This window comes from Thalassophryne amazonica, chromosome 12, assembly GCF_902500255.1.
Source record: "Thalassophryne amazonica chromosome 12, fThaAma1.1, whole genome shotgun sequence".
NCBI classification, from domain to species: domain Eukaryota; kingdom Metazoa; phylum Chordata; class Actinopteri; order Batrachoidiformes; family Batrachoididae; genus Thalassophryne; species Thalassophryne amazonica.
The window spans coordinates 13,456,522-13,470,009 of record NC_047114.1 but is presented as its reverse complement, the minus strand read 5'-3'; the positions used below and the strand labels follow the sequence as shown (position 1 = coordinate 13,470,009).

At 43.6% G+C, this 13,488-nt stretch overlaps 1 protein-coding gene across 2 annotated transcripts in view; it reads right to left on the bottom strand.

The window, feature by feature from the left end:
* paxip1 (PAX interacting (with transcription-activation domain) protein 1) overlaps positions 1-13,488 on the bottom strand; it is a 92,298-nt gene that overhangs the window by 36,411 nt on the left and 42,399 nt on the right. For both annotated transcript variants that reach the window (XM_034183213.1, XM_034183214.1), the window contains exons 9-10: positions 8,958-9,717; positions 903-997 (exon numbers count right to left, since the gene is read on the bottom strand). In XM_034183213.1, coding sequence (XP_034039104.1) covers positions 903-997; positions 8,958-9,717 — 855 coding nt within the window. The remainder of the gene's footprint in view (positions 1-902; positions 998-8,957; positions 9,718-13,488) is intronic.

The window sequence follows — 13,488 nt, the reverse complement described above, 5'->3', positions numbered from 1 at the left end:
GACTATCTACAATGGAATGTTCTGGAGTTATGGGGTAAAAATAGCAAAAATGGTGACAAAGGTCAATTTCAGGTTGTACAGGGGTCAAAAGTTAAAGCTGCTCCAATTTCAGCAAAAATTATGCAAATTATTGGTTGAAATAAAAGGATCAATAAATTGAATAGTTTTGATTGTGTTGAATGCTCTGTCTCCAAAGTAAAGGTCAAACAAGGTCAACAACCATTGAATTCTATGACATGACATATGTTACCCTGTAACATGATAACTAAGCATGACAGATGGTGCAAACAATTCCTTTTTAGAACCCTAGTAACACAAACAATAATTTGCCTTTTTTTTTACTGAAATTGGAGCAACTTTAAGATTTGACCCATGTACAAACTGAAACTGACCTTTGCCAAGATTGTGCAAATACATATTTCCGGGTGCCATCTTGAGAAAATGGCTACCATCTTGAAATATTTAAGTGGCTAACGGCTTTTTTGCAAAAGGTAGACCAAGAAGTACCACTGTGCTAAATCTGGCCCTTGTATTGCAAAATGAAAGATTCCCGTGACATACGTATGTGATTATCTGTTGCACTATGCTCAGTCTGGTGTATTTGATGTTTGAACTTCAGATTCCAAAGTGGGCACCAGCGTTGTTCTATGTGGCAATGGCTGTTTCACATCTTTTTTTTTTTTATTATTATTATTATTTAAAGTTCTGATAAATCTAGCTCCTGATCTGTGATGACTTTGTGTCTGGCTCAGGGCTTCTTTACAACCAGAGCTGAGCAAGTTTTTAGACTAACAAACCAACATCTCACTGCTTTCTTCGTGTCATCATTTATTTAAACTAACTTCTCATGAGCTGATCTGGAGATGGTTATTTGAGTTAGTTGGTGGTTAGGTCTCACTCACCCTCTTCCATGTGGCGAGAAGCTGTTTGTCGGCCATCTGTTCTGGGTAATCAGCAACAGCAAAAACACAACCCAGGAGGAAGCCATCTGGAGGAACTAAGCAGCACAACAAACACAAGTTACAACTACCAAAAATCCTTCAACACACCCTCCCACAAAACACTTTATTTATTTTTCCCTGACTGCATGGAAACAAAAAGCTTTACTGTTTTTCTTAAGTAAAGATGGCATTAACATCCATTAAAGCTGTAGCCCTTCTGGGATTTTTTTAAGATTTAAGACATAAACTCCAACTTATTCTGGGCTACAGTATTATTCCTTTGTATACAGGCAAGTACATTCACTGCCATAAAATACCAGGTACATAAAAACAAAACAAAACAAAAAAAGTGAAAAATGGTCTAAGAAAGACAGGCAGCTTTTAAACACGACACCAGAGATGCTATTGGGACAAACTATGGATAAAATCTGGACATATTTCACATAAAAACACTAAATTAACACTATACAGTGCATCTCCTTTCCAGTCTGTTTGAGCACTTAGTGTTGTCATGTTACAAGTTCCAACTTTTTATTTCTGCTGCTTGTTGACCACTGTGCGTGCGGTTATCCAGAGCAGACTGTTTCTTCCAGCTTCTTCCTATGTGGGTTGAACAGACTGGCTTAAAATGATTTTGAGATCAGTGACTGGTTGAAACGTTCACTGAACGCAGAGCAGAGGCCTCATGTACAAAGACTTGTGTGGGTTTCTTACTGAAACATGGCGTACGCTAAAATCTTGAAACTATCTTATGCACAAAAAGAAAAAAAAAAATCAGATGTATCAAAGTGTGCATACGCATGGATCCAAGCACATTCCCTTTGTACATCCCAATTAACGTGGAACTGAGTGCACATGCTGAAGTACCAAACTCCTCCCTGGCTACACCCCTATTTAGATATGCAAATTTGTTTAAATGGACCCTGGGACCTGGGGATTCCCCTCTCTGTCCAATCATTCCACATGAATAGAGGTAAGAAAAGGAATGTTACCAAGTGTGAGCTACAAATGAGGTAGAGTAAATGAAGTGGAGATACGCAGGGATATTTTATTTGGTACCCCGTCAACCTGAAACGGAAGCAATGCACACACACTGAAGTTAAAAAAATAAGAGGTGCACTACGTCTGATAGTATATGACATCACAACTTCACGCATGCATTTATTGACAAATAACAAACACAAGGAGACAACAGTGAGATTGTTAAGAAGCTGTAGTTTCACCATCGAGAAACAAACAAACAAAAAAATAATAATAAAAAACATACTTGAATGCGCACATGCCCAAATGTGCACTGTTTTCATTTGGAACAATTGCACGAATAAACTATGTACTCACTAGCAGCCACGGGGGCATGCAACGTGGGGTGGGGTGGGGGGGGGGGGGGGAGGTTGGTGTTGGTGATTCGGGTTCAGGGAAGGATTAGAAATAGTAAAATAAAGAAAATCGTATCAGGAAATGTGACTTATTTTGTGATGGGAGCATGAAAAAAAAAAAAGCCTGAGACTGGGCTGCCCCAATCATGCTGTTAGTTAGGATGAATGAGTCATGCGCTGAACCAGGCCACCTACCCACAACGTTATTTAGATGCATTTGTGCATCACATATGATTTGAACACTGATGGAATAAAATTATTTCCTTTTAACAAAAACAGATTCATCACGTGATGGCGTCGTTATAGCAATATGCGTGCAGTCAATTAGGGCTGGGTATCGATTCAAATTTCAAGAATGGATTCGATTCTGATTCTTAAGATTCAGAATCGATTATTTCGATTTGATTCAATCCGATATCGATCTGGGTTAGTGTTATTAAAACCGTTTTTTGAGCTGTCACCTGAATGTCTAGTTACGTAACATATTAATACTAGTATTATATTGACATTTGACAGCAAATTAATGAAGTATTGGTAGTTAATAATGATGGCTATAAGACTGATGAAAATGGAAAGGACCAATCCCTCTCCCAGAATGATAGACAAACATGTTGTAGGGCAGAATTAATGAAAAGCTCCAGGGCAGCCAAAAGAGGACGCCAGAGGTCTCTACACCTGGTTCATTGCTCCTGACACACATTTCTACACACACTTCTGTATTTTGGCCTGATGACTCGTTTCTTTTGGCTTTAAAACAAGGCTGTAACACAGATAAAAACTATGGCTTTACTTCACAAAATCTGGCCCTCAAAATGCAGGCAACAGTGTTTCAGAGAGTTATAAATTTAAAAATTTTCCTGGGGAGAATGCCTCCAGCCTCCCCTACTCGCGCGCCATGCCGCAGGAGAACTTTTCCCACAGCCGTGCAGCGAGTACTGGATAAAAGTTCTTCTGAGTCCTGCAGCAGGAGAACATGGTTATGGGAAAAGTTCTCTTGCAGCAAGCGCTGGGGGAAAAGGCACCAGAGAACTTTAGTGCTCTGTCCCACGGAAATGACACGTTCTGAAGAGGGAAAAAAAAAAAAAAAAAAAACGGCGGCCGATTCTCTTTTCTTGCCCACAACAACAGAGTTCTGGTAGTCATAATTGACAACTTTAAATGACTTTGACAGAGGTTGATGAATAAACTGTGGACTCGCTGCTTCTAAATTAGAACCAGCGGGTCCACAATCAATGTACAGAAATGATCATTTTCCCTTTATACACCCTCGGCAGCAGCGTATAACGATGGTGAGAAGTGTACATATAGACATTTTTTATTGATCTTTGGATGTATGAATTGATCTGTGGGGAATTAAAATGAGAATCAATTTAAAATCAGCGAATCGATCTTTTCAAACCCAGCACTACAGCCAATATCTCCAATTACATTAGGAAAACCGGCTCTCACTGCTCTTTAATGTTGGAATGTAATGTGCCTGGATGACATTCGGATGATCGCGTTTCACACAGCTGGCATGGCTCGGCTCAAGATTGACAGGCACACTCCTGACCAATCGGCCAGCTCCCACTGGAATGCCCCTGTCACCAAGAAGCCCAGCGTGGTCAGCACCTGGCTCCTCGCCATATTGCGCTCTGGGCCGGCCGCAGTTCTGCACATAACATAAGGTCTTGTCTCAGAGTGATGCTGAAAAGCTAATTCATGCATTTATTTCTTCTAGGCTGGACTACTATAATTCAATATTATGAGGTTGTCCTAAAAGTTCCCTGAAAAGCCTTCAGTTAATTCAAAATGCTGCAGCTAGAGTGCTGACGGGGACTAGAAGGAGAGAGCATATTTCACCCATATTGGCCTCTCTTCATTGGCTTCCTGTTAATTCCAGAACATAATTTAAAATTCTTCTTCTTACTTATAAGGTTTTGAATAATCAGGTCCCATCTTATCTTAGGGACCTCTTAGTACCATATCACCCCAATAGAGCGCTTCGCTCTCAGACTGCAGGCTTACTTGTAGTTCCTAGGGTTTGTAAAAGTAGAATGGGAGGCAGAGCCTTCAGCTTTCAGGCTCCTCTCCTGTGGAACCAGCTCCCAATTCGGATTAGGGAGAGACACCCTCTCTACTTTTAAGATTAGCTTAAAACTTTCCTTTTTGAAAAGCTTATAGTTACGGCTGGATCAGGTGACCCTGACCCATCCCTTAGTTATGCTGCTATAGACTTAGACTGCTGGGGGATTTCCCATGATGCACCCAGTGTTTCTTTTTATTCCCCTCCTTTTGCTCTGTATGCACCACTTTACTTTTAATCATTGGTGATTGATCTCTGCTCTCTTCCACAGCATGTCATTTTCCTGATTCTCTCCCCTCAGCCCCAACCAGTCCCAGCAGAAGACTGCCCCTCCCTGAGCCTGGTTCTGCTGGAGGTTTCTTCCTGTTAAAAGGGAGTTTTTCCCTTCCCACTGTCGCCAAGTGTTTGCTCATAGGGGGTCATTTGACCGTTGGGGTTTTTCTGTAATTACTGTATGGATTTTGCCTTTCAATATAAAGCGTCTTGGGGCAACTGTTTGTTGTGATTTGGCGCTATATAAATAAAATTGATTTGATTTGAACTCCAGTAGCACTAGCCTTAGTAATCAAAATTGGCTTTTGAGCCAATTATCATCATTTGCAAGTAAATCCTTGCGCTCTCTGAATACAGGCTCACATCTGATTGCACCATTTGCAAGGTCTTCTAATAATGCAGCCATTGCTAATGTCAATTTACTCATCACTCTGCACATGCTTTTATATCCACACATACAATTGCAAACACATGGGTGCAATAATTGTTCATAAGTGTGTCTCTGGTGTGCACATCACTCTGATGGCTTCATGTTATCACACTATTAACACGCTCCCAGCATCACCTCTACGTCTCGGCAGTGGAACAGTAGCTGTAGATGCGTATGCCAGCCATGAACTTGGTGTGGTGCACCGTACATTTCCATGGTCATTTTACTTTTGATACATCTGAACATTAGCGAGAAGATGGACGTACACCACGTTTGTGTGTGTATGCAGCCTTTGTTCATGAGACCTCAGGTCTGCCAATACTGACTCATCACAGTCTTGTCCCGGTCACTCGTAACAGACTCTGGTCACACACTCTGTGCTGAACTGTGAGTGAGTTTAGTGGAGGTATGGATGCTGCTGCACACCACCAGTCAGACAGCCTTTGCAGCACTTCAACAAGGGATCACTGAAGAACTGCTTCACAGCCATGACACAGAATTGCCAAAAGTGATATAAAAGGCCAATTTTCAGCCCTTGAGTACTTCTTCTTTCGGCTGCTCCCATTAGGGGCGCCACAGCAGATCAATTGTTTCCATCTCACTCTGTCCTCTGTATTTTCCTCTGTCACACCAGCCACCTACATGTCCTCCCTCAGCACATCCATAAACCTCCTCTTTGGCCTCCCTCTTCTCCTGCCTGGTGGTTCCATCCGCAGCATCCTTCTCCCTATATACCCTGGGTACCTCCTCTGCACGTCATATCCATCTCAATCAAACCGTCCCACCTGAGCTGCTCCTCTGATATGCTCATTCCTAATCCTGTCAATTCTCATCACTCCCAAAGAGAATCATCTTCAGCTCTGCCACCTGTCTTTTTGTTAGTGCCACCGTCTCTAAGATGTACAACATAGGTGGTCTCACTACTGTCCTGCAGACTTTCCCCTTCACTCTCGCTGATATTCTTTGGTTGCACATAATGTCCTATCGCAGCTCTGCCTTCAACTCAACTTCTGTCAGGATCGTGGCGCTTTGGGTGGAGTCAGTCTGACTCTCTCAGTCTGACTCCACCCAAAGCGATCAAAGGGAATAATGTGATTATTAATCATCAGATGACAAAGTAAAACCTCTTAAATCATTCTAAAGTCAGTTTTAAACAGAAATGAGGCAATTTTAAGCAAAAACAAGACAATAATCTGCGAATCGCTGCTGGTGCTTCGAAATGACGCAACAGTATGTCAGACCCAGACGTGCTGCTGTGGCGCTCTGATCGCTCCCCCGTCTTTTACTATGAAATAATGCTGAATTTATGTGGAAATGATTGTTGTACAAAAGCTTCAGATGTCTGTTGCTGAGATAGATGATGAATGGAGTGTAGTTTTGTGAGGCTGTAGTTTGCTGAAAGGACACATGCACAGTGAAGGCGCAGTGAAGGCAGGGCAAACTGATTTTTAGGGGGGACCGCTCAGTCAGCAACACTGGGACCAGAATAATCCATTGGAGATGTTTATGGATGCCGATGTTAAACAGCGATACCACTTCTGTCCGCATACAATCCTCTTCATCGTTGGCATGATAGTTCCAGCCAACAACCACCAAATGAAGAGGAACAATGACCTTCTTCAGGTTTTGATTGCGCTAAGGTTTTACAACTGTGGGACCTTTCAGCAGGCTATTGGCAACACCATCCACGTCTCCAAGTCGACCGTGTGCCCAATCGTGAGGGATGTTAGTTTGACACTTATCCTGCGCATCAGGCAATTTGTACCTATTGAAGGACACTGCAGTCTCCTCCTAAGCGCATCTTTTGGCAGCTAGGGCCAATGTTCTTCATTTGGAATACTCAAGAGCACCCCTACGTCGCTCGTATTCCTCCAAAAGGAGAGTTTTGTCCGCTTTGGATAACGTAGGGGCCTTTTACTATGAGCACTTCTCCGTCGGTGCGGTGGACTCAGACATCGTTGTCACACACGACCAACCTGGAAGTATATAAAACTCTCGCGCACTGGCAGTGTTTCTTGGAAATGGCACTCACGAGGCTGCTTATGCCTGTGAAAATTGTTGACTAATGTTAGATGGCTAATCTACAAGTTTAGCCGTTGATATGAAATGGAGATTAGACAGCTAATACTGGGCAACTAATCTTACTCGACAACGTTTAGTAGACTAAAAGATTAGACTGCTTTATGAAACCAGGCCCTGGAAGAGTTCACAATGACACCATGACAAAACGTGGAAGAGGAATCGTGACCCGGCCCGGAGGAAGCCCAGGGCCCCAGTCTAGAGCCAGGCCTGAATAGAAGGCCCATCGGCATGTGCTTTGTGGCTGGGACCAGAGCGTGTGCGCCAATTACAGAGGCATCACACTAGTCAGCCTCCCTGGTAAAGTCTACTCCAGGGTGCTGTAAAGGAGGGTTCAGCCGACAGTTGAACCTCTGATTGAACAGGAACAATGCAGGTTGCTTCCTAGTCGTGGAACAACTGACCAGCTCTTCACTCTCACAAAGATCCTGGAGGATGCCCATCCAGTGCACATGTGTTTTGTTAACTTGGAGAAGGCCTATGATAGGGTACCCGAGAGATACTTTGGGAGGTACTGCGGGAGGACGGAGTGAGGGGCTCCCTTCTCCAGGCCATCCAATCTCTGTACTCACAAAGTGAGAGCTGTGTTTGGGTTCTTGGCAGTAACTCAGATTCGTTTGCAGCGGGGGTTGGCCTCCGCCAGGGCTGCGCCGTGTCACCAATCCTGTTTGCAATATTCATGGACAGGATATCGAGGTGTAGTCAGGGGAAGGAGCATTTTCAGTTTGCCAAGCTCAGGATCTCATCTCTACTTTTTGCAGATGAGGAGGTCCTGTTGGCTTCATCGGCCTGTGACCTCCAACACCCACTGGATCAGTCCACCGCCAAGTGTGAAGCAGGTGGGATGAGGATCAGCACCTCTAAATCTGAGGTCATGGTTCTCAACAGGAAACTGATGGGTTGCCTACTCCAGGTAAGGAATGAGGCCTTGCCCCAAGTGAAGGATTTCAGGTACCTTGGGGTTTTGTTCACGAATGAGGGGACAATGAAGCATGGGATTGGCTGGCGAATTGGCACAGCAGGGACGGTACTGCATTTCTCTGCCGTACTGTTGTGACAAAAAGGGACAAAAAGCTCTGCCGTACTGGTCAGTCATCGTTCCTACTCTCACCTATAGTCATGAGGGTTGCTTCCTGACTGAAAGAACTAGTTCACAGGCACAAGCGGCCAAAATGGGCTTCCTCAGGTGGGTGGCTGGTGTCTCCCTTAGAGATAAGGTGAGATGTTTGGTCATCTGCGGGCAACTTGGAGTAGAGACACAGCTCCTTCTTGTTCAAAGAAGCCAGCTGAGGTGGTTTGGGCATCAGGTAAGGATGCCCCCTGGGTGCCCCCCTACGGAGGTGTTCCAGGCACATCCATCTGGGAGGAGACCCTGGGGAAGACCCAGTACTAATTGGAACAATTATATCTCCAGACTGGCCTGGGAATGCCTTGGTATCCACTAGAGAGAGGTGGTTAATGTGGTTCAGGAAAGGGAAGTTTGGGGACCTCTGCTGGAGCTGTTGCCCCCATGATCCGATCCAAGATAAGCGGTTGAAAATGAGTGAGTGACATACATATATATACATTAAAAGGAAACAGAGTTCTCATACATGAAGCCTAGGATAAACAGGCGCCATCACTCCAGGCACACAGTGAGTGCTGGAACAAATCTAACATGCATCAATTGTATATGCATGTGCTGGTATCTGTGGTTTATGATGGAATTTTGACATGATAGAGAATGAGCAGCTACCAGCTGATGCAACCACAATACCTTAGTGATTGTCCATGGCACCTGCCATGTGACTCACCTTCTTGACCAGGCTCATGGCCAAAGAGTTGAGAGGTCTGAGGAGGCTGCAGGAAGGTCTTCTGCTGTTGCTGCTGCTGCTGTGTAGGTGGCTGATTCTGATGGGGCACAGCCTGCTGCTGCTGCTGATTCTGCAAATGTTGCTGTTGCTGTAACTGCTGCATGTGCTGCTGTTGTTGGAGGAAATGTTGCTGTTGCAGATGCTGTTGGTGTAACTGCTGTTGATTTTGCTGTTGCTGCTGTTGCAGCATCTGCATGCGTTGCTGCTGCTGGAATTGCTGAAGTTGTTGCTGCAGTGCCTGTTGCTGCTGCAGTTGGTGCAAACCTGGCCGTGGCAGCTGCTGTGGGCGCAGTTGCTGCTGGGAGAATGCATGTTGCTGTTGCTGCTGCTGTGAAAATAATTGTTGTTGGTGCATTTGCTGCTGCTGTTGCAGAAACTGTTGCTGTTGGGGCAGTTGTGGGAAACCTTGCTGTGAAACTTGTGGCTGTTGATGTTGCTGATGTAGCTGCATCATCTGATGCTGCTGGAGGTGCATCATGGGATGCTGCTGCGGCATTTGTTGGTTGTGTTGCTGTGCCACCTGGTGCAGCTGCTGGTGCTTTTGCAGTAACTGTTGCTGTTGCTCTGCTGTAAGGGGCTGCCCAGGCACTTTTGGCTGACTGAATAGAAGAGAGCTGCTATTACTAAGGTTCTGCACATGGCTCTGATTGGTCAGCTGATCCAAGGGCTTTGTCTGATTGGCTGTTAAATTCTGGATGATCTGTAAGATGGAAGCACAACAAATAAATTAATGCCACATTACAAACACAAGTGCACATTAGAGATGAACACACACAATTCTACAGGAATCGCAGCACCTTCTATGTGGTCCCTTGTTGTTAAGAAAACAAAAGTGCGTTTTTGAGGACGACCTACTCGCCACATTTTTCCACACGCTGTCTTAATAATAAAGGGTGATCTGCCATCAAAATACATTATTCCCTCCACTGCATTCTGTACGTTATGCAAATTTTCATGAAAAAGATGAATCACTGACATTGTGGAATGTAAAGATCCATGGAGCCCAACTTTCTGTTAAACTGCAAACATGTATGCATGCCTAAAATACACTGTCACATCTCCTGAGCAGAGATGCTTAAATCATCCGTGAACAGACCTCTTATAGTAGTGATAGTAGACATATGAATGAATAAGCAATTAGATCGATCAGTAACCAGAACCAGGGCTGGATTGATGCACGGGCATGCCCAGGCTGAAGATCAGGTCACAGGAGGCCCCACTATAATGTTGTGGAGAACACAACAACTATAACAAAACAAATCAAATCAATTTTATTAATATAGCGGCAAATCACAACAAACAGTTGCTCCAAGGTGCTTTATACTGTAAGGCAAAAGCCATACAATAATTACAGAAAAAACCCAACGGTCAAAACAACCCCCTGTGAGCAAGCACTTGGCGACAGTGGGAAGGAAAAACTCCCTTTAAACAGGAAGAAACCTCCAGCAGAACCAGGCTCAGGGAGGGGCAGTCTTCTGCTGGGACTGGTTGGGGCTGAGGGGAGAGAATCAGGAAAAAGACATGCTGTGGAAGACAACAGAGATCAATCACTAATGATTAAATGCAGAGTGGTGCATACAGAGCAAAAAGAGAAAGAAACACTCAGTGCATCATGGGAACCCCCCAGCAGTCTAAGTCTCTAGCAGCACAACTAAGGAATGGTTCAGGGTCACCTGATCCAGCCCTAACTATAAGCTTTAGCAAAAAGGAAAGTTTTAAGCCTAATCTTAAAAGTAGAGAGGGTGTCTGTCTCCCTGATCTGAATTGGGAGCTGGTTCCACAGGAGAGGAGCCTGAAAGGTGAAGGCTCTGCCTCCCATTCTAAATAAAATAAAAACTACCAACTGATGCAAACACAACAACACTAACAGTAATAGTAATAAGAGTAACAATTGTATACCATGGCAGCACGGCTCTTAGTGATTAGCACCCGTCATGGGTTCTCTTTCCGCCAGCTCCTTTCTGTGTGGATTTTGCATGTTTGAGGTACTATGTCCCCCGTCTTTGTGTGGGTTTCTCCATGTGCTTCGACCTCCTCCCACTTCCAAGGACATGCAGGTTAAGTGAACTCGGGACTCTAAATTGGCTGTGAATGTGGATGAGTTTGTCTTTGTATATGTGGCGGTGCGATAAACGGTGGCGGCCTGCAAGAAGCCATGAACCCTGCCTCTAGCCCTCTGACCGCCAGAATAGGCTCCACCTGCCCCATGACTTTTCACTGGAATAAGCAGGTACAGAAAATGAATGGATGGGTCTATACCATAATTCTGTGAGGCGTAAACCTGTGTGTTGTGGAAACGGCGATGGATGACAGAAGGAGCAACAATTTCTCATTTTGACAACGCAACGGTGTGTCCTTTATTTCTCTTTTGGGTCACACAACACACTGACTTTATAGAACAGCTTGGACCCACCCATTAACCACACGGGGGTCCTGATGAGAAAACATCAATGGGGCAGAGACACTTTGCTATGCGCTTCACATGTTTTGTCACACATCAGTGTTTTGTCACATGCATAACAGGAACAAACATTGCCCATTACCTACAAAGGGGTCCTGATGGGAAACAGGAACACACATCGCCCAATAGGAAAACATCAAAGAGGCCGAGACACTTTGATATGCACTTCACACATCTCGGCGTGTTATCACATGCAAAACAGGGAGCAGAGTCTAACCACAGGTGACGACACTTGGTATGGTGAATTATGTCCACAATGTCCATTGTCCGCCACAGAGCCCGCTATACATTCGTTAGTTAATTAGGTAGTTAGCACATCAGTCTGGTAAAAAGTCAAAAACCACACAGTTAAATTGTCTTTTTCCAAGAAATATGCAAAATCATCTGAAGTTCAGTAAGAATTCTCTGAACAAAACTGTAACTTTAAAGCATGTTATAAATCCCAATGCGCACAACAGCAGTAGCTCCTGCTAACATTAGCCTGTCAGCATCATGTTAAGCGTTGCTGGTAGATTTTCATGCTAACATTAGCAGGTTTTCCTGCAGGGCGTCAGCCCATTAGCATCATCTTATGCAATGCTAACTGGTTTTCATACTAGCATTATCTTTCACGCTTATGTGAGCATGCATGCATTTATAGTATGTCAGCATGTATGTGTTTTTAAGCACATCATAAATCTTGTTGCTCACAATGGAGGTGTTCAGCTCATGCTAATGATAGTTGTTGCAATGTCAGCTCCTTCACACTCCAAGTGAGCACCAAGCCAACTATACAACATAATCTATAAAGACTGTAACTTTACTAAAATCAGGAAATAGTGCTGCAGCACAGTGACATCAATCGACAATTACGAACTGTAACTGGATTAAATATGCTATTTAGAAGCTCTTTGGAACTTGTTTCTCAGTGAAAATAAGTTGTTTCAGTTTCTCCCTTTGAACTCGGAGTCGGCTCAGCAGATGAGACACAGATCTGCATGCTGATTTGTTGACGTTTTACACTACATGCCCTTCTTCTCATTACCTGGTTTGGACAGAATGCCGTGGCTATCGCTTCCCCTTCTAACTCGACAAAACTGGGAAGAAAGTATCTCAAATTACTTTGGCCAAGGCAGTACTCTGTCAATGAGTGACTCACTTTAAGTCACTCATTGAGAGTGGCTTTTTTTTTTTTTTTTTTTTTTACTGTTTACTGTACTGCTTAAGTTCTGACAGTGTGATCAAAAAGGTTCCAAACATGAGGAAACCAATTTTTGTTCCTTAATGTTGAATCTGGTAAATTTGCTGCTTATAAGGAGTAAAACAAATTCTCTGCCTGTAGTAGAATCAGAATAAGAATACCATAGTACCATACTGAATTGCAGCTTCTTATGTTCTATTTAAATTTTTGGTATGATTTCTTTACATCATGTTGAATCGCATCGTGTCACACCAAATCGCATCGTATCTCATTATGAGGAATTGAATCGCCATCACATATATATCAAATCGCTTCAAATCGGGAACAGGGGTGAATCATATCGCATCGTCTCATCAGTATCATCATGCATCGCTATATGTACTGTATCGCTGGCAGTGGTGGGCACAGTTCCGCTAAGCCGCTAATTATCAAAGCTAACTTTTTTGTTAATGGATTAGCTTTCAGCTAACTTCAAAAACGTTTTTTACATAGTTAGTAATGGAGATTTATAAACTCTTTTGGCTCCTGTCTGCTATGAATTTTGCAGCAGCGAGGCAGCTAAGAGGAGTTAAGCTCAACTCTACCCCAGCAGAAGGGGCCTGGCCGCCAGGCTGCTACAAAAAATAAAAAAACAAGTCATTACCCTTTACAGCATACAGTGGTCCAGCCATGAGGCTGAAGCTATCAAAAGGAAAGCAGGTTTGACTTATGGTTTTGATTTATAAACCAAATGAATCCGGATAGTTTAACTACATTAATGCCAACTCTGTCATTTGTACAAAGTGAAAATATAACACATATCTTTTAATTTTAAAATTATGCACTAATTC